At 40.3% G+C, this 25,459-nt stretch overlaps 2 protein-coding genes across 7 annotated transcripts; one reads left to right on the top strand and one right to left on the bottom strand.

Moving 5' to 3' along the window:
* The first annotated feature begins 2,391 nt into the window (after window positions 1-2,391).
* wdr44 (WD repeat domain 44) lies at window positions 2,392-12,032 on the top strand. The gene is made up of 20 exons (XM_022210887.2): window positions 2,392-2,964; window positions 3,892-3,925; window positions 5,131-5,208; window positions 5,589-6,201; window positions 6,936-7,084; window positions 7,171-7,266; window positions 7,410-7,546; window positions 7,835-7,918; window positions 8,026-8,132; window positions 8,631-8,782; window positions 8,870-9,008; window positions 9,117-9,181; window positions 9,326-9,442; window positions 9,549-9,671; window positions 9,776-9,967; window positions 10,062-10,163; window positions 10,274-10,389; window positions 10,634-10,761; window positions 10,870-11,004; window positions 11,102-12,032. Exons 1-20 carry the CDS (start codon window positions 2,888-2,890, stop codon window positions 11,188-11,190), a joined length of 2,733 nt encoding a protein of 910 aa, XP_022066579.1. The 5' UTR covers window positions 2,392-2,887; the 3' UTR covers window positions 11,191-12,032.
* An 80-nt stretch (window positions 12,033-12,112) lies between these two features.
* On the bottom strand, window positions 12,113-25,193 carry zgc:163098 (uncharacterized protein LOC100037380 homolog). 6 transcript variants are annotated; one of them, XM_051937246.1, is made up of 24 exons: window positions 25,060-25,193; window positions 22,134-22,218; window positions 21,803-21,914; window positions 21,162-21,271; window positions 20,929-20,996; window positions 20,713-20,825; window positions 20,556-20,620; window positions 20,311-20,476; window positions 20,011-20,210; window positions 19,335-19,378; window positions 16,829-16,933; window positions 16,678-16,744; window positions 16,397-16,569; window positions 16,150-16,312; window positions 15,975-16,054; window positions 15,793-15,880; window positions 15,575-15,703; window positions 15,240-15,429; window positions 14,882-14,962; window positions 14,741-14,804; window positions 14,477-14,627; window positions 13,522-13,632; window positions 12,595-12,764; window positions 12,113-12,500 (listed from the first exon to the last, which is right to left on the bottom strand). In XM_051937246.1, exons 1-24 carry the CDS (start codon window positions 25,140-25,142, stop codon window positions 12,380-12,382), a joined length of 2,739 nt encoding a protein of 912 aa, XP_051793206.1. In that variant the 5' UTR covers window positions 25,143-25,193; the 3' UTR covers window positions 12,113-12,379. The 6 variants fall into 6 exon arrangements, with proteins under 6 accessions (XP_051793206.1, XP_051793208.1, XP_051793207.1 ...); XM_051937248.1 differs by having other exon boundaries at window positions 14,882-14,959; XM_051937247.1 differs by lacking the exon at window positions 25,060-25,193 and adding an exon at window positions 23,546-23,650.
* Window positions 25,194-25,459: the final 266 nt, after the last annotated feature.

The following is a 25,459-nucleotide window of genomic DNA, read 5'->3' as shown; positions in this document are numbered from 1 at the left end:
AGCATCTTAACTTCCCATTGGTAGAGGAGTATGGCAATCTTCTCTCATTGGCTCAAAACTTCCGTTACTAAATAAAGTGGTTTTAAGAAGAGTCCTCTTCATGTGGAGCACTTGAAGCCTGAAATGTTCACATAGCTTTGCTCTAAAACCATTTATTATTTGGAATTTGTCCCTTACAACTATAAATTTAGAGGGCATATCTCTCATTTTAAAAACTGCTGTAACAAAGACACACACATCATCACTGATGCAAAAACATAAGACCATGTGTTAATTTTGATAGATGTTGAAGTCTGATTTTTTTTGTTTATTTGCGTTTGGTTCAAGTGTTAGGGTGACTGAAGAGGAAATTTCTAAATTAGGTAATGAGAGGCTATTCTTATCAAATATGGAAGTTTTCTGTTTTACAGTAACCACAGCAGTGCAGCGGATGTGGCTGGAGCTTCAACAGACTACACTGCAATAATAAAAACTCTCAAGTTTAGGTTCAAAACTTCTTTATTGGCATGACCATTACAATGTACATTATTAAGCAGGTCATTTTATGATCTCCCATGTCACACCCCACAGCACACACACACACACACACACACACACACACTGTATTTATTTGTCTTGCTTTCCCCAAGAAAACTTTTAATAAACTTTCACAGCTGAAAGTAGAGTGATAAAATGAATTTGTTTGTTTATGAATCCATATGTATACTTTATTGATTATACACTTGCAAGCCAACATTGGACATATTGGAAAAGTTTGCAAAAAATAAGACTGCTTTAAAGCACATAAATAATGTTATTAATATTATGTATCCAATGAAGACTTTAGATGCTTTTACTAGTATTTTTGTACATCTGCCTTTTAATGGAAATTATGAAAAAGAAGATGAAAATTGTAAATTGTTCCTTACCAAACCGTACCTCTCAAAAAGCAATATTATGATGCAGAACAATCTGTTAGTCAACAGCCATGCAGGACAATAATTATTTTGCAATCATTATTAAACTCATACTTGAAAGCATTAGTTCAAATATTGTCTACAATTACAATATAACCCCTCAAAAAATAATGTGTGCATTCATTAAAATGCACTGCACCACTCGCAATAATCACTCCTCTACCACCTCCACTGTTTTGTGCTCTTCAATCATCAGTAAATTGCAAGCCCATTATTAATCAGCTGATGCTTTGATGTGGAACAAAGAGTGCTTTGATTGAATATTTAGAAAAAAAGAGCCAGACTTCAAATCTGTGGCAATTTTGCTGAACTGTGGGCTGTATTCATTGTGCCCGCCTACGTCATGTGTGCATGAATGAGGGGGACCTGCAGCTGCTATCTTATGTGCATATTTTATCAACTTATCCTAATTCCATGAGCTGCACTCCATTGGATGTGTATTGCCATTTAAATGCACTTTACACTAAAGCTTACAAATTTCCACACATTCCATATTCAGTTTTTTGTGTATTAGTCTCGCTTTGAAAAATTATTTTGCTCATCATTTTGAATGTCACTAGAATTACAAGGTACAATGAGTAGAAAGAAGCAGAGTAAAGCTTTGTATTACACATGTTTTTAAAGAGCACTTTTAATCATTGAAGTATTCTGCAGGATTCTGAGGTATAAAATGATGGATAAAAGCAAATTTCAATCCCTCTATAGTGAAAATCTTTCTTTTTAACCTTGTCAGCATTTCCATATGTTGTTTTTATTATATGCTGGAAGACACATCATGAGTAAAATAAGCAGTCCATGGCTGAGCTTTTCCACGTTGAAACTCCAGTGTACTGATGGCAGTCTTAAAAACACAAATTCAGACAGGAGGAACCAATCCTTGAAGGGTGGTTTCTGTGTCGTTATTCTTCTTCAGAATCACTTTCCTGTTTGAACATGTGTTGCTGAATTATTCCAATAATCTAACTTGCTCTTGATATATAATGTGTAAATAAGTAACTTTGATACACAAATATTAGTTTTAGAGGTGTAATTGCTTCACCAGAGATGACTAACAACTTCATTTTTAAGCTGTAAACTGTTCTAATCAGCCTTACATATCCCAATCAGACTTTTCTGTTACCCAAAATTACATGATTCTTATCAAAATATATTATTTACAATATCTATGTCAATAAGTGCTTCAAAAATCCAGTGTCAGTGAGACTGTACACTACTTGATTTCAAAGATTAGCTTCTCATCCTCAGATGATGTTTTGCCACTCTTAGAAAGATCCTATAGCTAGTGTATTTTTGGATGTAAGGAAAATCTCCCTACTAATACTCCTTCCTCACCATGCCGTGACACGACAGCCCAGCCCGTGCTTTTTCCATCCTCCTGCCTGCTGTTCGTCAGTGAGTCCAGCAGCGGACAGTAATGTGTCAAATTCATAGCCAGCCATCATAACAGTGGAGCAGAAGAAGAGGGCGCCTGAGCCCCGCCCTTTGACTCACCTCGCTAAGATGTGTTTTTTGTCTTACTGGTTTGTTTATGACGCCGTTCACTGGCTCTGTTAGCTTGACAGCTGATCAAGCGTGAGCTGAAGTTAAAAAAAACGCGTTTTTTTGGCGACGGTTTTCATCCTCGATACTGTTTCTTTTAGCGAGACAGATCTGAAAAGAAGCAGGAGGCTACTTAGCATTAGTTGCTGCCTAGTCGTACGAACAGAAATTGTTAGCATTGCTAGCATATTGTAACGTTATGGCGTGACGTTGGACAGGAAAGTGGTTGTTTGACGACGCCCGGGCCAAGACTCTGAAGTTGTATTATCACTATCGAGAAGGCCGAATATAACGAGACATATGTATAACACTTAAATCATTCGCAGGTTAGGCTTTCCCACAGCTGCCTGGCGACTAACTTGGACTAGCTAGCGAGCTAATTTGACGTTAGCATGGCGTCAGATACAAGTGACACAGAGGAATTTTATGATGCTCCAGAGGACGTTAATTTCACTCCGTCTCCAAAAGTGTAAGGAAACACATTTTGATAATATTCAGTTTGATTAAAATGACAAATGCACTCGTTTCTCTGCTTGTTTGATCATGTAGTATAAATATCTACTCAGCGTAGTCTTGACAGCTAACGTTAAATTTTCTAAATGGCCATTTGCGTAAATAACGTTTCTTCATCTGCTTTAAAGACAAGACACAAGTTTGGTGCAAAATACTGTCATGCCATTTTTGTGTTTACATCATTAAAATGTGCAGTTATATAGATTTATACGGTTCTTCAGTTTACCAGCTGTTTGATTTTTTTTTACAGTCTGACCCCAACACACAAGTCACATGATGTTATTCTGACGAGGAAAAGTTTGCATGTAGGAACAGGTTCCTTTAGAAAGCTGAAACTAAGATGCACATTGACAGTTTCTGTTCAAAACATTGTTTGTTGTTGCACCAAAACTATATTACTGGCTACCACTGTGGGGAACTGAAGTCAAGATCACCCCAGTAAAATACTGCAGTTACTGTTTCGGTTTACAGTCATCTTAGATCCGATGATCGATGACCAAAATTAAGCTATATCCACTGGATTTTATGAGCGCTGATATTATGGCAAGTGTTTTTTTTTCGGTCACCCTGTAATATCACTTATTTTGTCATGCAGAAACCAGATTTAATTTAAAGTACCTGGTCTCTTTTCTTACTACTGTTAAAGTTAAATTCACTAAGCATCATTTGGCGCACTGCAAAGTCAAACACCACATTCAGAAAACCGTTTTAAGGCATCAGAGATCGGAAAATCAGATTTTTTTTTTTTATTTTATAGTTCACACATATTATTTTTACTGCTTAGCAATCAGATGAAATTAAAATTTTAGATTTGTTTTAGGCTATTGAATTTTAAACGTTGAGTTCTATTGCCTTTTTGAACTGTGTCTCTTTGTGCTCTTAGGTCACCTGCAAAGTTTGTCATTCCTTCACCTAAGGTATGTTTATCTAAAACCCAGGCAATGTTGAAACACGGTAGCGTATGCTGTGCTGAGTCACTGCTGAAATGATTACGCTGACTTGAAAATGAAGTGGTTTTTGCTAGTATAAAGAGTTGGAGTTCAGTTCTATTTAATCATTTTGGTATCCTTTTGAATCTTTAATCTAGTGTGGATTAATCGGTTAAACCTATTTACCACTACTTACTATTCAGCAACATGGTTAGTTGGTAATTTGCTCTTTGTTTGTTGTTAACAGCATTACTCAGAGTTGGATGTAAGCGAGTGTGGATATTTTACCAGAATTACATACCACTGACTACTGGAACTGAACCTTGTACAATACACTGTTCTGACATGAGGCATTTAACTATCTACAGGGGACTGAAGGGTTTACAGTAGTCTTTTTGATGTTGCACCTACCATGAGCGATTTTAAGGTGTGGCAAAGTTGCATCATGAAGAAGTTTGGGCAAATTGCATGGTTTGTTGATTTTGGTGAAGTGAAAAAGCTAAATTCAACTCCTGCAGTGAACAGGGAGAAAAGCACTTGTCTTCTCAAGTTGCTGACTGATAGTTTGGAATACAGAGTTTTTCTATTCCGTTGTGTAAAAATTATCAAGATAGTTTTGTGTCAAGTACTGCTCCTATTTTTTCTCCATACCTTTGGTGATTGTGGTCAGAGAGCGCACTTGTAACTTCATCTGTGACTCTGCCACTTGTTTCTAGGCCAGTCTGGTTTATCCAGACGTTGCTTTGTGTGCTTCAAACTTTGACTTTTGCTGTAAGGTTGAGGAGTGAACTTTGTTCACACACTGACAACCCACACGCAACATTTGCATCGCTCACTGAAAATATCGATTTTTAGCAGGAAAAAGAAATTGCATCATGGGCCAGTGTTACACATGGATAAGATGTTGTCAGACCCTGGGGTTGTTTTATGAGTCACAAAGATCAGAGTATAGTAGAAAAAGGTTGATGATACATTTTGGATTTATAAAAATATGATTTTCCAAATATGTATATTTCTGTGTTAAAGTAGCAGGTAGGTATATTTTGATATAAATTACATATACTGAATAGGATTCCCATTTTTGTTTATGTTTGACAAACCTTCATTTAAGCCACAGCTAGAAAGTGACTTTCCTTATTTCCTCTATGTATATATTGCAGGTAACAATGATTTTAAAATTATTTTCTTTATAGCTTTCCCAGAGATCAGTAAATGCTGCACAAGATGTGAGCTGTGCCACATCTGAGACTCAGCAAGATGATTCCCTACAGGTATGGTTTTCTCTGTTCTTGCACAGACTCTGATATAACGAAAAATCCCCCGAATAAGATGTTTATCAAAACAATAGAGTTTGATCATATTCTCATATTTATTGTGTCCAAAAAAAGTGTAACTCAGTTCGGATCTTTGAAAGGTTAAAGAGTCAGACTGAGCCAACATCTATGAGGGTATGTTGGCCTATTCTGTATACATAATTGTTGTACAACCCAGGTTTATGTGTCACACTTTAGTGTTAACATCTGTGAAATGAAACAAAAAAAAAGTTACATGAACTGACGTGTTTCTGTCAGACTTGCTGAGACGTGGGAACTTACCACACAAAAAAAGTTGCGGTATTGTTCAAATAACTGTTATTTTCTCTTCCTCATAGATCATTGATAGCATAATCGAGGAGAGCCAGAAGGGAAGTGCTAGTGATGTCGGTGAGGTGGCTCAGCTGTTAGATCAGCTACATGTTGATGTTAGAACAGAGTCAAAGGAAGACAATAGTGCTGAGGGAGTTCCTGTGGAACCAGCAGCGCCAACTGTTGAACCTCAGCTTGTTGAAAGGCCAGAGGAACAACAGAAAAGCTTAGCAACAAATGGAGAATGCTCTGTACTGGCTCCTGAACCCATAGATCTACCAGGACCATCAGTGGGCTCGCAAGAACATGTTCAGCCTCCAGACATCACCAGCACCATAGGACAGAGACACTCTGGTGGGGCTGCTGTGGGTGCAGAAGGCGAGCGGGAGCAGAGGCCTGCAGACATCTTAGACCAGGTTCCTTTGACAGACGGGCCGGCTGACATAGACCCCTCTGGGCCCATGAAACCTCCGCGGCAGTTCACAGTGGAACCAGACATTGTAGCCAGCACAAAGAAGCCTCCTCCATCGCGTCCACCCCCTCCAAGCGGAGGTCCTCCGCCAAGACCTCCTCCACCGTCGTGGCAGAGCTTACCTTCCAAGAAGTCACAGGAGTGTCTGAGGCCAAGTGGACTGGAAGGTAGAAAAACATACACACTTAATTGTACTGAAGTTTGGCATTCATCCAGAATATTCTTTGAAATATTTACCTTTAAGAATTAGGGGCTGTTTTTGCTCGTTTGCTGCTGGTGTGAAATAAAAAAGGGCTTCAGCATAACACCAGAAGGTTGGCTCTAGGTTTACTTGAACCAGGCGTTGCAAAGCATGAGTAAATGAATGACAGACCTGTAGTCACCACATGTGACCAGTGATTTAGCTTAATAATGGATGACTTGAACCATAAAGTATGGTAAGCAGAAAAAAGAAGGAAATTCATTGTATGACTTTGTAGCTGGCTGACCTTGACACACATACACCCACTGCTGAGATACAAGGAGACAGAGTTGAAAAACATCACTCATCTTACACTAGAAAATCACACATTTGGCTTATACTGCCCTCTCACATTCACTGTTGAACTCTGCCTGTATTTAATAGCTGTTCAAATAATAGCTGTACAAATATAAGTTGTGTTTAATACTACATGCATACACAGGTTTCCACAACTGTGTCTCTTTAAAGAATGTTCAAAATGACATATATAACATCCCATCTTCCGTGTCTTGAGGTTTTTGCTCCCAGGAAAAATGCCATTCTTGCTTTTTCATTGCAAATTTTCTACCATGCCAAACACTGAACACATATAAAGCAGACAGAGATCAATTATTCCCGTGTTTGAGATGAAGTGTTGTGTTCTGTTGTGTGATTATTCAGTGTCTGCAGTCGGTGCAGTCAGCGTTGATCCTCTGGAGCCCTCTGGCCTGGTGTCTCCCAGCAGCACCGTGAGGAGTCTAACCAAAGAGCTACAGCATTCCTTGGATCTGGCCAGTGCCACCAGCGGGGATAAGGTGGTGACAGCACAGGTCAGTGAGGCTGGGGACTTGTCTGCTTTTCTGATTACTGTAGCAGCTTGCTCATCTATTGCTGCCTTTGTCTTTATTTTCTTTAGGAAAATGAGGATGAACAGGCTTCATCTCCAAGTGAAGGACAAACTCCAGGCCCTCAGCGCCCACGTTCCAACTCTGGCAGAGAACTGACAGATGAAGTAAGAATCCCTCTGTGTTTTTTTTTTATTTTTTTTATTTGCCTTTATACAGCTTGAATCCGAGCCATAACCCAACTTCTTGCACATTCTTTAGACCAACATTCTCTGCAAAGAAAACATACTTGTGTGCAATCTTTAAACAGGAAATCTTAGCCAGTGTGATGATCAAGAATTTAGACACTGGGGAAGAGATCCCTCTAATTCAGGCAGAGGAGAAACTTCCTGCTGGGATCAACCCCCTCACTCTGCACATCATGAGGAGGACCAAGGAGTACATTACGTAAGCAGAAAATAATTTTCTGTTCTAGCTGCAGTTGTGTTACATTTGATGTAATACTAGACAAAGCACCACTTATTGTAAGAGTGAAAGATGGGGCTGAATACGGAGTATCAAACTAGGCCTCCGGGAAAAAGCTTTTTTTCTAACAATGAAATAAGCAGGTTGCTGTTTGTTGAATTGATGTTAACAGTTTGCACTTTCATTTTCCCATGGAAAAGATTAGCCTTATCATCTAAAAACAAGTGGTACATTTTCTAGAGGAAGCTAATATATATTATTTCCTGGCAGGAATGATGCAGCACAGTCAGATGATGACGATAAGTCTCAGGCTCCCCTGGCAGACACGGATGGAGGGAAACTGAAACAGAAAACGTAATACATCAGTGACGTTTTGTAGCCTGCTGTTGGAAAGGATGATTTTCTCCTTCTCATTGCATCATTTGATATGAGATTTTGTTCTCCTGTACGTTTTGAACCAGAACCCAGTTTAAAAAATTCCTGGGCAAGTCTGTGAAAAAGGCCAAGCATCTTGCTGAGGAGTATGGAGAGAAGGCAGTCAACAAAGTGAAAAGTGTGCGTGATGAAGGTAAAAGAAGCAGCAGCAGTGTATTGTTTTTTACAATTATATTTATGATGTTGCTATAAGTACTTTAAAAACAGTACAAAGTAACTTTCTTGCTGGGGGGGAAAGATGTAGCAGACAGACAAACTTGTCACAAAAATATCCACAAAAATGCAACTGTGTATTTGCAACATCTGTACATCTGGATGTATTTGCAGTGTGGGGTGTTAATCAAACTGTTTTCCAATCGGATCTGACCTGTTTCCTTTAGGAGTCTAACTTGGAAGTTCAGCCAATAAATCTGATCCACATAATCATAAAATTCTGAGAACTTTAGCAGAATTCGTTCTGGATTAACATAGTGCACAATTTGTTGAATTGCTTCGATTGTGACCAGCGATGAAAATTGACCCTTATTTTGATGGATTTCAGAATGCCCGCACATGCTTATGTAATATAAATTCCTGCTCCTGCAATGGGTTTAATAATCTTAGCTATGCTTTTTGTTTGGCGTGCTCTCAGTGTTCCATACAGATCCGGACGATCCGTCATCGAGTGACGATGAGGGCATGCCGTACACCAGACCAGCCAAGTTCAAGGCAGCGCATAGCTTCAAGGGTCCCTTCGACTTTGATCAGATTAAGGTGGTGCAGGACCTCAGTGGAGAGCACATGGTGAGGGGATCGTAGGTTGTTATTTGATCATTTTGGTGTTAAGGGAAGATGCACACCAGCGAATGCTTCTCTTTGTCTTTCCCTCAGGGGGCTGTTTGGACGATGAAGTTCTCTCACTGTGGGAGGCTGCTGGCAACTGCAGGCCAAGATAACGTGGTTCGCATCTGGGTCTTGAAGACTGCCTTCGACTACTTCAATAACATGAGATTAAAGTACAACACTGAAGGTAACCTCATCTGCGGCTCCCGATATTGTGGAGCATGGTGATTGATTGTTTTAATTTAGATGCTCAGCTCGGTTGCTACGGTAACATTTTTTGTTATGGCCTGTCCAGGTCGAGTTTCACCTTCTCCGTCTCAGGAAAGCTTATGCTCCTCTAAATCTGACACTGATCCCGGGGTGAGTGAAATTAATAACGCTTGATTTGTGAGTTGTCCAGAGTTTAGAAAAAAAAGTGACAGAAAGAAGCTGATATTTTTAAGCTGTTTTAGTATACATGTGAGTTCTGCACTCTTTTCCTAAGTGGCTGTGCTCGTATTCTAGGCAAGTTGTGTTCCAGAGGACCCAGACACAGAAGACAGGAACGCCCCATTTCGTCAGGTCCCCTTCTGCAAGTACAAGGGTCACACAGCTGATCTGTTAGACCTGTCCTGGTCGAAGGTAATTATCTCACTGCCCTCTTTTCATTACTGTCCCTCGTTTTCACGTATTTTAGACCCTTGTTGTTATATCTGGTCTCACTTTTTCTGTTTTTGTGTCGACCTAGAACTTTTTCCTGCTCTCCTCTTCCATGGATAAAACCGTCCGATTATGGCACATATCCAGGAGAGAGTGTCTCTGCTGCTTTCAGCACATTGATTTTGTCACAGCCATTGCTTTCCATCCCAGAGTAAGCTGTGTCACCTTGCATTACTTCTCCGAGCGCAAATCATACATCTATTAATTTTGGCTCCCGGGCTGTATTTATAGTAACAGTTTGTTCTTGTTTCCTAGGATGACAGATACTTTTTAAGCGGCTCTCTGGATGGAAAACTACGGCTCTGGAACATTCCAGACAAGAAGGTGGCTCTGTGGAACGAAGTTGACGGACAAACACGGCTCATCACTGCTGCTAATTTCTGCCAAAACGGGAAGTATGCGGTCATTGGAACCTATGATGGCCGCTGCATCTTCTATGACACAGAGGTATCCACTTCCAGTACTTTGTTCTTCATCTATGTTCAGGCTGCATTCATTAAAATACTGATGTGTTGTATTCTTGTGTTTACACATTCTTTAGCGTCTAAAATACCACACTCAAATTCACGTGAGGTCCACCAGAGGAAGGAACAAAGTAGGACGCAAAATTACCGGCATTGAACCTCTGCCTGGAGAGAATAAGGTAACAGCTGGCCTCCACTACAAATGTGTTTAGTATGTTTCATGTCCTCTTTAATGAGATACGCGAGACACGTTAAGTGTCAAATGTCACAATCCACTCTCCCCTCATAGATTCTGGTGACCTCAAATGATTCCCGCATCCGCCTTTACGACCTGAGGGACTTGTCTCTGTCCATGAAATACAAGGGTTACGTCAATAGCAGCAGCCAGATTAAAGCGAGCTTCAGGTGAGGATGCTTCCATTTCAGATGAACATTCAGTGGATCATAAATCCCTCTCTGTGAACTGCAGTTTAAAGTAGTGGTGTTGACTATTTGTTGCCCTCTGCTTTTCTTGTCAAGTCCTAGTATTTAACATGAGAAAGTTTGACTGTAATAACTGTCCATTACAACACTTAATCTTGTTCATACAGTATGTTGCACGAAGCCTTTTATGCAAAAACCCATTTATTCCTGGTCCTTCTCCCCATAGCCATGACTACTCCTTCATAGTCAGCGGCTCAGAGGATAAGTACGTATACATCTGGAGCACTTACCACGACTTGAGCAAATTCACATCCGTACGACGGGACCGCAATGACTTCTGGGAAGGGATTAAAGGTACACTGTGCTCTGTGTTGAGTGACACACAGGATTTAATTTAAGTACCGGTCTATTGTCTTTGTTCCCCGTCACTGGACTGTTAATGAAGCATTATTTATCTTTCAGCACACAATGCAGTAGTCACCTCAGCCATTTTCGCGCCCCACCCAGGCCTTATTGTTCCACAAGAGACCGGAGCAGAGAAACCAGAAGCAGAGTGTAAGAGTCTCGACTCGACAGACTCTGAAACAATACCCTCAGGTGTGTCCGCTTTATGCAATTCGTAAGCAGATTTTAGGACATCAAGAGTGTCATTTTCAGTGCTATAAAATTTCCTTATTGTTTGCTTTCTTTGCAGGAGCCCTAAAGACGGATCACACGGAGGTTCTTCTGTCTGCTGACTTCACTGGAGCTATCAAAGTTTTCATCAATGTTAAAAAGTACTGAGCACTTCAGAGGCTCTCAGCTCTTCACGTTCTGTCAGAGATCAGTCCTCACGACGGAGGACAACACGTCAGGAGGTCGCCTAGCTACCTGTTGGTTATTGCGCTGAGACAAAGCTAGCTGTAGCTTTTTTGGGAGTACAGGGACCCTAAAATGTAAGATGAGAGAATGAACTGTACAAGCTGAGATTCCCTGTCACACTTCTATTTTTATCTTGCATACCAAGCAACTGTGAACGGTTTTGGCATCGTGCACAAAAGAGATCCAGTAAAGTCAAGTGTATGGTATGGGCAGAAATTCAATCTGCTCAGGTGTGTGTGTGTGTGTGTGTAAATTTACAACTGTATGGTCAAAACTATCTGTGACAGTGCGGGCACCTTATGTGTTACTTAAGCTCCCACATTTCAGAAAGTTCCCAGAGAAGCAAGACACTGTAACGTCAGTCAGATTTCAGTGAGGTCTTGTGGAAAGATGTTTCACCGTTTGTCTGGAAATCAAGGTGGATTGAACTGTCATTTACAAATTGTGTGTGTGCCTACAAAATCTAGATTGCTTTTCTAAATCCAACTTCTCAAGCTTTCCTCTAAACCATTTCAGCAGATAACCGCCAATCCACAGTACAGGAGATCTGTATACAGTTACTAATGATTAGGGCTGGGTATCTTCAAGTTTTTGTCAAACAATACTGGCTCTTAAGTACTTTTGATACATTTTTGTTCAATGAAAGCACATTTCATTATATTAAAATAGAACTGTAAATTTACTGTGTAGCATTGCATACTTACTGCTTTTGTAAACAAATGATGCTCTATTACTTTCCTCAATAAAAATCCACACAAACTGGAGGAATATTTAACCTTTTTTCAGCCTTTGAAAAATCCCATCATTGCCACCATTAGTACCGATCACACCATCAACACACACACACCACTAAAGGTGATTTATTTAGTGTCAGAACTTTGCAGCAACATTTCTGGTTACCACTTAAAAACAAACATTAAAACAAAAATATAATTACAGTGTTCAAACTTCATCATACAAAAGAGTTCTGAACCTTACATGAATAGTGTAATTTGGGACCGAGGGAACAGACAGTCTGTTTAAGGAGCACTGCAGAAGTGCATTTTGTAACTCGTGGACACCAGCAGGCCGATGCAGCATAGTCATGGATGACAGGGTCCAGAGCTGAGAGTCAGTGTTTGCTCTTCTTTGACTTCTTGTGGGAGCGATGTGGCGACCGTGACCTGGATTTGCCGGCCTTCTTGTCTGGAGACGGTGACCGGGAGCGTTTGGACCGTTTGGGAGACCTTGACCTGTTTAAATGAATAGAACAAGTGAACTTCAAGAATAACAACCAGGATAACACATAAGTATGCTGCAAAAACAAAAACACATCATGACACTTGCTTTGAAGGAGAGATGCTTGATTTCTGGGACTGGTCTCCAGAATTGCTACTCCGTCTTCTGTCCCCGTCTTCATTTCTTTTGCTCCGTTCTTTGTTCCTTCTGTCCTCCTTTGACCTTTCTTTGGACTTAGATACTGATCTCTCATTCTTTTCGTCATCTTTTTGAAACTCCTACGGCAGACAGTGAAAAAGGTCCCATTAAAGTCATATGCAGGCTTCTGGGACTTTGCCTGATAACATGCTGAACACAGCATAGAAATCACTTCTATCTCATTCAAACAGAATTATTTTTTATATATTATGTTTTCTCTGTATATGGCTAAAAATACTGCAGTGTCAAAAACATGCAGAATCCAAATTCATTCAGTGAAACCATTATACTGGCATCGTAGATTTGTTAATCCTGGCAAGCCCTGCTGTTTTATTTTCCGTGGAACAATGTCCTCCAAACTTACTACGTGCAACAAACCCCTGAAGCAGTGTAAACTATATTTTAGACATAAATGTAAACTCTGCTCCAGTAAGCAAACTAATAAACACACAAAGAGCACCCAAGGAAAAAATGTGGTCACGCTTTCCTTCCCTGTCGATGGCGGAAATGTGACTTTCTCTGTAGATCAGAAACATCTCCGTTTATTTACTGTGCCAAGTGGCTAATCTCTTGTTTTTATTTTAAAGCACAATACTATAAAGAAGCAAGTAAATGTGGCCCCATACTATTCATGATACAGAAACACTCCTACCATACACCAGTGATGGTTGCTATTGCGTTTGAGACTTACTAAAGAAAAACAAATACAAAGCATGAAGGCTAACTAAGCATAAATGACTGTTCTAAAATTTCAGAACACTTCCCATTCCTCTGAGAACTAAACAAAACATGCAAAATGAACTAAAACACATTAATAGATGCTGTCCATCAGCCCACCTTCTGTAGCAGTTTGTTTCTGTAGTGTTCCACTTGTTGCTGTATGCTCATTCCAGACTTTCTCTGCCTTTTGCCAGATTCTAGCTCATCTTGGATCTTCATAACCTTCACCTGTGTCAGAGACATTACCTATCAGTTCATTATATTTTGATATAGGGAGGCACCTGTGGTAAACGTGTTACACAGAAAGCAACTAAACATAAAGCAAAATCGTGCCGATAAGAAAAACACATTTTTTTTCCTGTCTGAATTTTGCTATTTTCTTATTCAGACATGTAATAAACAAGTTCACACATTTTAAAACAAATGAGAAAGGCAAGGCTATAACAAACCTGTATTAATAAGTGACACTAACACATTTTAAGTGTATTTTTGTTATCACCACGAATAGCAAATGTTTGTCCAAACAGTTCTTTGTGAATTCACACACCTAGTCCAAGCTAGAGTGCTGAAACTAAAGAGCACGTCTCCAACACATTAAATACTAACAAACTAACAGACATCGGCTGTCCCACAATATACCCAGACTGTAATACTATCATGCTGACAGTTGTCAGGATCTTGACAATAACACTTGTATGATGGGTAATACAACCATGTCAAAATATTGTAGTACAGTATTTTAGAAATATATTTAATGTGTACGTATCCTACAGGTTTTTATAATTTATTGTGTATTAAGGTTGGTCTATAGTTGTTCTGCTGGGAGTTTAGTACGCTCTAATATAATCTGGTGGATGGGAATAACAACATAATTATACAGCTAAGACTGTCGTTAACAACCGGTAAATAAAAAACTCACAATAAAATTACATTTTATTAGTGTCTGCCTCAGAATTTAAATACTGGCTTAAATTGGACATTGATTATAAGTTTAAAAGGAGGATGGGTTGGATCATATATTCACTTATTCTGCTAATCTGCATAAAGATGTTTCTGAAAAATGTGCACTTGCCTCCAGCTCTCTCAACCTCTTCCTTTTACTCTCAGACATTTCAAAACTTCGGAGCGAGCTCTGGAAAACTGCACTGTCGTAGTTTGACGAATTGCAGGAATCTGCACTGCTGTCACTCTCTGAGTCCTCGTCTCCATCCTGTGAGTTGCCGCTGTCAGGAGAAAGGAGAGGAGAAATACGAGCTTCCATACCATTTTAGTTAATACGCATTCTTTTCACACATGTAGACGGGTGATGCATTGAAACCAACCGCTCAGGCCCTACCTAACATTCACTTCATCTTCACTGTCTTGTTCCACCACTGTGTCCCACTTGGATTCGGTCTTGACTGAGAGAGAAAGGAGAATGATAAGGAGGATCGTAGGGGGCAGACTGATGATGAGAGTGTATCCTCACATGTCTTACCTTGAGAACACGTCCTGGTATCACCTGCCTTCTCCCATTTAGACAAAGGCACTCTGGAGAGAAGAGCATTGCTCTCATCTACTAAAAAAAAAAACACATCAAAAGCTGAGTCAAGACAAGGACAGGCCATCAACTAAATGCCTCGGGTCAGGCTGTGATTACGGTTCACATCTTCTTTTTCATGATGTCTTCATTTAGAACGGTTCAGTATTTGCGTGTACTGTTCCCACATAGTGCAAGCTCAGCTACTCGTCCTTCTAGAAGGTGGATCAGTGTATTGACAGATAACTGACAAAGGGGAAATGAAACGTGCTTCTGGTATAAAGATGTGCTTTTAATAAATAGGTGGTGAACTCACAGGGCATCCCATCAATATCATCAATGGAAGCTCCTAGGGGAACACCGTCTATGTCATCGACAGGGACTCCATCCAGAGGGTCCCAGCCCATAGGGCAGCCATCGAGGTCATCCACAGGAGTTCTGTCCAAAGGTAGCCCGTCTATAAGTGTGCCGTCCAGTGGTGCACCATCAAGATCACACGGTGCTTCCTACAAGAAGACATAGAAATGCACATTTGGTGTTGTTAGTGTCCAATTAATGTTACTTTTCAACATTAATAGCAGCCTGTGTTGTTGACAGGCCTTTACAAAAAGGCAGTAAAGTCTGTAATGAGGAGATAAATATTCAGCTCACCTCTACAGTCTCTGTTGACTCTTCCCCTGCTTTGGCGAAGCCCAGAAAGATATTTTGAAGGTGGATTAGATAAGGCCCCGGGTAAATGGCCCAGTCTTCCCATGCTCTAAAACAACTCATGACCTTTTGCTGTAAAGATAGGACATGAAAGCGTGTTTTTGTAGTCGCTCTATTTTTGGCAAATGTCCTTGAGCGAAACAAATGAATGACATGAATACCTTAAACTGTTCAGCCTGCAGCCTGGCTTGTATGTTTTTGTGTGCTGCATTAAGGTCCCCAAATATTTGTGTTAGCTTTGTTTCAAAACTGAAAAGACAAAGAAACATTTTAACACTGTTGGATGGAGAAGAAATAAAACACAGTCAGAGTGGTGAGGCTGAACTGAGGTAAAGTCTCTTACTATTTACGATAATATGATGCACCCACGACTTTGGCACACGAGTTGTGTAAAATGTCTGATACAAGATACAATCTGGCAATCTGTGGGATCAAAGACAAAAAAGTTAAACATGATATCACTTTGTAGGCACTCTGTGCAACTCTGTTCTTATAAAGCAATAAGCAAGCAAACTCGCCTTCTTCTGAAGGGGCGTCTGAAGCAAAGAAAACGAGTCAGTGATGTGTCCCACCACTTCCTCTGCTGCATCTGCTCGGTCGAGACAGAACAGCATGGCATTGGCAATGTCCTCTCTGCTTGGAGTGAGCTCTTTAAGCAGCAACTCCAGCCTCTGCCTGTGCCTGAAAGGTGTTTACAGAAGATTAACATTATGTTCAACTGAAGTTACAAGCGTGAATGTCACCATGTCTGCTGGAGGGACTTACTCGGCTCTGAGCTGCCCTTTCTTCACCTCCTCCTCCTCTGGAGAAACACTGTCCTCTGCCTCTGCTCTCTCTTCACTTCTCTGAGAGTAGTTGTTTAGAACAGGGGGTCTCCATAAAGAACCTCCTCGGAACATGCGAAAATCTGTCGTCCTCCACTCTGTTGGGGACTCTCCCTGCGGTAGGCATGAAAACCAGGCACATATTACTTGGAAGAAGTATTGAATTCAGCATGACCCAAAAACAAATAAAAGATTTGCACAGAGAGCTTTTTAGAAACACACCTGGAGGATGGAGAAGAGTTTCCAGCGATAGTACACATGATTCTGGCTTTTGTTGTCAAAAAGAAACCTGAGAAAATGAAAAATGAGTAAGATTAAATATGTACTCATTCACAAAGGTGACTTGCAACATGACCACATACAGAACACCTACCTGTAGTCTGGATTGTTTTTCTCTTTGTTCATGATTATGGCTTCAAACATGGGACCTTCACGCACCACAAACTCTATCATCCTGTGAATAAGGAATAATAGATTCCTGTGGGGAAAGAAGGGTGTGTCAGACCAAACTTTAAATGTTCACTTCTCTGTCACATACAGCATGAAATCTCTTGTACCTCTTTACAGCGAACTAGTGACCCATGAAAACTGCTGGCCGACTGTCAGATTGGAGCTGACCCTAACAATGTCATTACAACACTGCACAGTCACTGGCGGCTGCTGGGACAATGTGTCAGCATATTTTAATATTCCAGGGTCACCGTGCATTAAAGGGGTAAAAGAAATCCCACAGATCATATAATTTATTCATGAACACAGCCCCGATCCAGAGTATAAAAGGACACATTTTGCCTTGTTCGATGAGGAGAATTAAGCTACTGAACTCACATTAGAATTCAAGATGCCAGAATTTATGCAGCTACAAAATTCCTATTCTTAAGATATTTAAAATTACTTCTCTCAGACCACAATTGGAAATTTCAACACATAAATGAGCACTGGGGGGACAATTTCAGTAGATGATACATGCAGTATTTACTGTGGATTGGGGCTTCAGGCCTGAAATCTGTCTGATCTGGAGCATCACTGTACAGCATGTTCATGTTGTCAGTAGGGCTGCAACTAACGATTATTTTAATAATCGATTAATCGGCCGATTATTTTTTTGATTAATCGATGAATCTGATAAAAAAAAACATTTTGTAATTTCCGCCTCTTTATTCAGAAATAGAAGATTTGGAATGACAGAACAAATAAGATCATTATAGGGACACCTTCATCTTCAGCCATGGACAGAGGCCTCATGTCAGTGACGCTCATGTTAAAGATGCTCTCAGTCAGACAGCTGCTTGCTGTGGTGTACATGATGTCTTTCTCATCATAAAGCCTATCAATGTAATTCATCGTGCCTCACTCCAACACAGACCAGTGTCTTCACTCAGATGTCAGAAAATTAAAACTGGAGGCTTAATCTTCAAATTATTACCACTATAGTGTGTAAGTTGTTTATTTGTAATACATATTCAAACCATTCTGTAGCTGATGAAAGTGAAATAAAACCCATCTCTCACAGTCACACGCCTCATCTCTGTCATTAATCAGTTAATAAGCTAACCCTAGCATCACACAAGCTACCAGAGAGACTGATATTACGTTTCCTCACTTTAAAACGGAACAAATGTAGGATAATGCAGTGACTGAAGGTGCATGTCCACTAGATGCGACACATCGCATGTGGCCGGCTGGTGCGTTTCCAGCTGCGATCCGGTGTGTTTACCTGCAGCTCATTTTTATAAAGTAGACTCGACTTCTACTGTCCTTAAACATCTAAACTAGCCGTCGGTGAACTAAAACCAGCACAGGTCCAGCTGGTGCACAGGTTATTTCTCGCCTCAAATGCTTTTTCCTGAAGTGTTTTCGAAATAATAGAGAAAGTTTGCGGCCCAGAAGCTGTGTTTATCAGACTCGTCTACCGGACCGTCAAGCTGAAAGCGCGGTCACGTGACCACGTAGTGGCCCGCTCGTGACCGTCCGGCATCAGTGCGATTTTCAGATGCGTGCATTCAAATGTAGTGAACACGCAGCATGTCTTTGTTTTGTGAAGCGTGTAATGCTCCCACACTTTTGAGGACTTCGGTCAAACTGTTTTCTCCGTCTCAGTCATGTTTCATTTGTTGAATTTACTTCCCTTTGAAAATACCTCCTCTGCTCTGCCTCCACCTCGCTCTGTTAAACTCGCTCTGCAGGTGAAGTAGACGGCTCCGCGACCGCGACGCAATGAATCGATAATGCAATTCGTTGCCAACGCTTTTAATAATCGATTATTATCGATTTTATCGATTCGTTGTTGCAGCCCTAGTTGTCAGATCTACCACTATAGTGACACTTTCATATTGCTCACTACTCTGACCTGAGGCAGCATCTGGGTTCGATTCGGCCCTTGCATCTATTCCCAACATCATCTAACTGGGACTAATGTTAAATCTATCTGCCTTCTAGCTGTATCGGTCTGCAGTGTCTCAGCCAACCCACGGGAAACCCAGGGCTCAGAGATGTTGGTATAAATTAATGGTTCTAACAGTCATTTGCAAAGCTACTGCTGTCTACTTTTCACAATAACACTGCCTGAATATCACGGTGGAAAATATATTATGAGGTATGTGAGCAAATGAGAAACAAAAGTCCACAAAAAGTGCGTTTGCTAAATGTAAATCTGAGTGAATGGGGAGGCTTACCAAATACTAGCTGCATATGTCAAAATGTTCATTAACTGCCAAGAAAGATTTTAGGTTGTTTATCATGTGCATTCACAGCTCTTAGGTCTGGGACTTCCTGCCTCAAAGAATATGCATGGACACAAGAACGGCGCACCACAGCCTCTGTCCTACAACACTTGTGTTCTAACAGGTGGTCAGTCGTAGTAAGAAGAGTGTGTGTACCTTTCGGTTGGGATAACCACTTTGACTACGGCTTCGGACAGAGTCTGTTTGTGAAGTCAAATCAAATAGTGAGAATATTAAAAAGTGAGCACTTGTACAGATGAAACACTGCAGGATACATACAGCATAGAAAACGTCGATAGCATTCATGGTCAGTGGAATGATGAGGGTGACACGACTTTAGCAGTCCAGAAAATGATTCCAAAATGCGACACCATCTGTACAAGCTCGTCTAATTTATATAAAGGGCTTAAGAGCTAAACATTTCTATTGATATTTTGTATTCATTGACAAAGGGTTATGTTACTTTACTAGAGTCCTGTAATATGGCACTGCAAGGACAGGTGATCAATTAAATGAATGACGACACAGGCATCATAACCGTAACATGATTCTCACCTTTTTTGCAATGTTTCTCAGGCATTCTGAATCAGTTGCTTGCTAAAGTTTAAAATGGCTGCACTTTAATTTAACCAAGGAAAAATGATGACTTTTCAGCTTGTGCATTTCCGTTAAAGTGACAAAGTATCTTATACCACTAAGTCCTATACCCTTTTTCAAAAGCAGAATTTGTTTAATTTTCACATTCTTGTACAGATTGTAACTCCTGATCTACCACATCAAAAATCACCATCAGTATGCAGTCATAATCCATTACTTGAAGATGTGACTTTACCTTGTCGAGCTCCGTTTTGGACATGCCCAAAGGCTTGGTGAAGTCGTTGCGGAAGCGATCCCTTGGCTGAGCATTGAAAGGCAGGCCAGAAGGGGGCGGCGGTGTGGCTCTCAACCCCACCGGTGTGTAGAGAGGCTGAGGTGGAATACGAGCTGGTTTGCCCCATCCCAGTTTCATCTCAAACCCCATAATGACTTTTCCTACAATGCAAAACAGATTACCGATTAGTCACTACATAATATAATCATACATTAAGAGCAAAACGAGATTGGTTAAACTATTTTTAAAAGTCAATAATACCATCAAGTGCAGCCAAAGCTCTTTCTGCATCTTTCCGTGTCATGAAAGCCACAAAGGCTCTGTTTGAGGTCCTGCCGCGCTCCTCTTCTGTCCGCGGCCACATAATCTTCACACTGGCCAGAGGACCGTATTTACAAAACTCTTTACAGAGCATCTCTTCATTCATCTGAAACAAACAAAACTGAAAAGTGAGAGATGCACATCTTCACTGTGCCGAGCCAATCAAAGTCAGTGTGCTCCTTTACCTTTTGGCTAATGCAGCTAATGTAGAGGTTAGTGGTTGTGGGAACTGTTAGGTCATCATATAAAGCTGTAGGGTGAAACAGCAGTGAGGTTAGCATGATTTGGAGCGTAGCAAGATTTTGAACTAATAAACTGCCAATATTGAAGGTGGACTCTTACTTGATCGTCCTGATAACGGTATGTCTAGATCTCCATATCCTCTTTCACCTCCTCCTGCTCCGCCAGGGTCACTTTTCTTTCTTTTGTGCCTTTCCTCACGTTCTTCTTGTATTCTGCAATTTTTCACATACAAAAACAGGCTTATGTATGCCAAAAGACATCAACAGATTACAGTAAAGCATGACATTCAACAGATTTAATCTGCCAAAGACTTACAGCTTAAGCTCTTCTTTGAAGAGTTCGAGATTACTCTTCTTCTTTTCTTCTGTCTTTTTTTTAAACGTCTGGTTATCAAACAGAGAGCCACTACAGTTATTATAAGTGAATCGATTGTACAATTTCACTAACCAAAGTAAGAGGTCATGATCAACATTTAACGATAGATGAATGGTTTTCATTCATACTGAGGGGAGTAATATGTAGTGGTAAAGTTCAGAGTGCGAACTCACAGATTTTTTGCTTTCAGCAGATGAAACTGGTGAGACATGCTGGGACGTAGGGACAAACTTCGTAGAAGGTCGGTACACCTTACTTTTCCCGACCTCTTCTGCTTCCTCCTCTGCAAAAATAATAGCAGGAGAGACTTAAGTCGGTGAAAACAACACGCCGTTCTATTCTCATCTCTATTCTATTGTCTGTCAGCAGGATATTTGAACAGCTTCCTGTAGAATAAGACAAAAAAGATCAGCCTTAGGTCCAAGAACAACTTATATGAGTTGGTTGAGTCTCAGTCTTTGTGCTGTGTTTGCAAAGAGATGTCTACTTGCATAACAGTAGGATGAGGAATTGTTCAGTGTTGGAAGAGATTGATTTTTTTTAATTAAAGTAACAATGGACTGCTGACAATGAGTCCCCAGAGTCACTGAATTTTATTAAACCATTTAGAAGATATAGGTCCTAAAAAAAATCAAGATAGTGAAATATTTCACTGCTGAGTCTGCTTGATATTCTTTAATAATTATAATACACGTCCAGGTAATTCAATCTGGCATTATTAGAACAGATAACTCATCATTCGGCTTTTGTCCAGACATCCAGCTGCATTATATTCTAATACTTGATTGAAAGTCTTAAAATCCTGACTGCTCACCTTTAGTTGCATTCACAATACCCCCACGGACAAAAGTTTTTACTTTGTTTTTCTCGCTGGTCTCAAATGACGCCAAGAATTCTTCAAAAACCTCTGCTGCTTTTTCTTCTTCCTGTAATGCCACATTGAAACACATGAATATGTAAGGTGCTTGGATTTAATTCTTTCCCTTAGGCCACAGTCTAAAATTAAGAGACTGGTGATTTCTAATATGCATGTGTATTTTACACAAATTTGTGTCGTAAAAAACATCTCCTCACATATTCAAAATGTAGAATTTAAAAGGAATTCAACAGCAAACCCAGCAGAAAAACATCCCAAAAAGCCATACCTTTTTCTTGAGCTCTACTTTTTCTTTCTTTGTGAGTGTTTTGATTGGAGTGGCTGGTTTTCCCTTTCTTTCTGCCATGCTCAAACTGCAAAAAACATACCAAAATATTAAGAAAAATAAAGACGGAAAGGTTAGTGTCAAAATACCTTTCTGTTAGGACATTTTGCAAAATGAGCAACAGTGTAGGGTCATAACTTTACCTTAAGTCTTATCTCTCTACTTGGAAATCACTTTGTCTCAGTCTCTGCTGTTTTTAATGTGTTATTTTAATAACAGTGACTTGACTAGATTACTCTGCATGCAAACATCACAATGTGGATGCTGGCACAATATATTGTGCAGCTCTACTAGATAGGATTAAGCATCCAAGCCATTTCACCCATTTGTTGTTCAAGAATGTCAGAAATCCTTGCTGTCAGGGTCAGAAGATAAGAATGATTAAGACAACTTCCTGATGCTCTGAAGGACAACACAGGGCTCACATTGGACCTGGCACCGGAGGGTAAAAGAGCAAGAATCTCTAGTAACTGTTTTCTGTTGAGTCATTTTAGTTAATTTGTGTCACCTGTGGCATCCTTCCTCTGGCCAGATAACAGACTCAGATAATGAGTGAGGGAAACACGTAGCAGGAATTTCCACATTTGAACAAAACAAAACAAATCTAGTGTTACTCATTACTCCCAATCAGTGTGCTGCTGAGAGCTGCGGTCTGGAAGGGATGGACTCTGCTAACACAACAAACCTAAAGTCAGCTAAGAACATTACAAAATGTAGCTCTTTGAACTTAATAAAATTCAACACGTATCCCGTTGTTCTCTGCAGCTAACAGGCTGTTTAAGTCCATTTCTAGCACGGTGTTTTAAAGGCCTGGCCTGAATTGGAGCCATCTCTTCACTTTGCTAACATTAGCTGACATTAATGTTTAGCCGAGCTAACTATCGTTGGAGTCCACTGCAACAGAAAGCTAACCAAGCGTTTATCGCGTTACGAGTAAAGCTAAATACAACCAATATTTTCCAGGCCAAAGTTAACCTGATAATGTATAACTCACACAGATATTTACATCCATGTCTCTGTGCTAGCCTGGATGTCATAGTGAATGGATACAGTTGTCTTAGCTAGCTAAGCTAACATAACAGTGCTGTTCTCCTACAAAGCAGCGGCTGACCACGCAGGAAATGAACAAAACCACACTCCATGCACGAAGCTCCGTACCTTATAGACAAAACTGCAACTTACAGTGTGTGTTATGCTACTGCTTCACCATTTTGCTAGCGACCGACAAACTGTTTAGTATCACGGCGAGCTATCAAGGTGCGAGACAGCCGACAGGAGCTCCGGAGTGAGCGGAGGAGCTGCTCGGTCCTAATGACTCCGTCTCTGAGCTCCACACATCAAGGACACATCCTCACCGTTTCATGGGCATCTGACTTTTCTGAGGTAAAGCGGAACTCTTTTCCTGCTTACTGTTACAGTTTTGCCTCCTCCTTCCCATCTGTTTGTGTGTTGTGGAAACCTGTTGTAGGGCAGGAGGGTTTTCCTAAATGTGCCAGATGAAATGTTCTCGAAAGTTTGGGATTTAACCAGGTTTGACAGTAACCTGGAGGCTGTTTGAGATTTAAATCCACTGCACAGAAGCTTTTCAGTCGTTAAACTGTTAAAAGTTAATTGAACTGGCAAAGCACCTGGTTTTAAGCATCAACAGACTAAAGTCACCTGTGTCTGTCAAATCACCTCCAGTCACTTTACTGAGGACATTAACAATCTGATGTAGATGGAAATTACTTATAAGATACATAGAATTATATAATAGTAATAATAGTGAATCAGTTTAATCAACATCTATAATGTGACAATGGACAAATAGTTCATTTTTTGGTACATTGTTCCTTTGTCTAGTGAAGTACAAATGATAATCTGAGTGTCTTTCTCAACAGACTTTGTAGTGGAGACATAATCTGATACCAAGATTTTTTTTAAATAGTAAGCAAACTATTGTTATTCAAACTGTTTTTCTATTTGCTGCTGTTACATTGTAAATTTCCCCGCTGATCAATAAAGGTTTTATCTATCCATCTATCTATCTATTGTTGAGGGAGGGCCAGTTGCCCCTCAACGTAAGATCTATTTACTAACCTAATCACTCAATGTACTAACACTTGTAATTTAATTGTAAGTTCTAGGTCTCAAAGCAGTGGTGTAGTGGTCCCTGGAGAAATGGGTATACTCTTAATTTTCACCTTTTTTTTAAATTAGTCCAGAAAAACGCCATGTTTTTATCTTCTTTTGTTTTAAAATAAAATCACACAGAAATTCATCTATTGTTACAAGCTAAATCAAAATTCAAAATGAGGCTTAATCTGTCAAAATCACCTTTTGTTACAGTGTTTGGCTTCACCTTTCAATAAACTGAAGATGCAGTTTACTGCCTCAATATGCTCTGACCTGGTGGTGGTAGGCTGGGTCCTTGACTCTGCTCACACTGACTTGCCTGGCTAGCTTCAGGTTGGGAGCTGCCAGGGCTGCTGGTTTCAGGGCTGGGGTCTGTCTGGGCCTGATTTGTGCTTCTTTACAAAAAGTCAGCAATACCTCCCTTCCTTTTCATTGTTGTCTGTCCCTATACAAAATAAGATAGCCTGGTTAGACCTCAATATTGTTTTAGGTCGAATCTTAAACTACCTGTCCCCATTCTTGTGTTTTTACTTACTTTAAAATCAACTACCAGCCTAGAGGTTTTCCCACATTATCCCAATCTAGCTAGCTTCAGACTTACGTTAGAATAACGTTAGCCTTTCAAAACGTTAGTCAGACTCGGCCCGACACTCAGTTTAACCACTGGCGACAAAATATCCTCTCCTTGAAATGTGCAGTCATGTTGCCAGTAGTTTAAAACAATGATTCATTTGGAAACCACCTTAAAACTTACCGGAGAATTATATCGTCCATGAAAGTAGGTTCGCTCGATACGTGCCACTCACTTGAAAGGTGTTTATTCTGCCTTTCTCGCATTTCCGCGCATCTTTCAAGCAGACCTGTCAATCAACTGGAGTGCCACAGAGGTGTTAGCAAAATTTTCCTCTGTATGACCCGCCCTACTCTGCCTCTGATTGGCTCATCCCTAAAGTTAACCAATCGAATCAGTGAAGGTAGCATGTACCAGCCAATTACAGGCAGAGGAGGATTGTTCATGGCTTCATCATCCTTAAGGAAAAGAGGTCTACCTGGCACACAGATATTACTGAATGATGCGCACCAGGGAGCATTAGAAGTGGGTATACGCCATATACCGCCGTATACCCTGGACAACACTAGTGTCTCAAAGTATC

Source organism: Acanthochromis polyacanthus, chromosome 17 (genome assembly GCF_021347895.1).
Source record: "Acanthochromis polyacanthus isolate Apoly-LR-REF ecotype Palm Island chromosome 17, KAUST_Apoly_ChrSc, whole genome shotgun sequence".
Classification (NCBI taxonomy): Eukaryota; Metazoa; Chordata; class Actinopteri; family Pomacentridae; genus Acanthochromis; species Acanthochromis polyacanthus.
The sequence above is the reverse complement of the archived record's forward strand: the minus strand, read 5'-3'. Positions and strand labels throughout refer to the sequence as shown.

What these genes read in the sequence shown, in the direction of transcription:
- wdr44 (XM_022210887.2), top strand. Translation starts at nt 2,888, where the DNA reads ATGGCGTCAGATACAAGTGACACAGAGGAATTTTATGATGCTCCAGAG. An exon ending in AGGACCAAGGAGTACATTAC is followed by an intron (nt 7,547 to 7,834) that starts GTAAGCAGAAAA and finishes ATTTCCTGGCAG; the next exon opens with GAATGATGCAGCACAGTCAG. An exon ending in TAGACCTGTCCTGGTCGAAG is followed by an intron (nt 9,443 to 9,548) that starts GTAATTATCTCA and finishes GTGTCGACCTAG; the next exon opens with AACTTTTTCCTGCTCTCCTC.
- zgc:163098 (XM_051937246.1), bottom strand. Translation starts at nt 25,142, where the DNA reads ATGCGAGAAAGGCAGAATAAACACCTTTCAAGTGAGTGGCACGTATCG. An exon ending in AAAGGGCAGCTCAGAGCCGA is followed by an intron (nt 16,313 to 16,396) that starts GTAAGTCCCTCC and finishes AACACCTTTCAG; the next exon opens with GCACAGGCAGAGGCTGGAGT. An exon ending in TGATATTGATGGGATGCCCT is followed by an intron (nt 14,963 to 15,239) that starts GTGAGTTCACCA and finishes TTTTTTTTTTAG; the next exon opens with TAGATGAGAGCAATGCTCTT.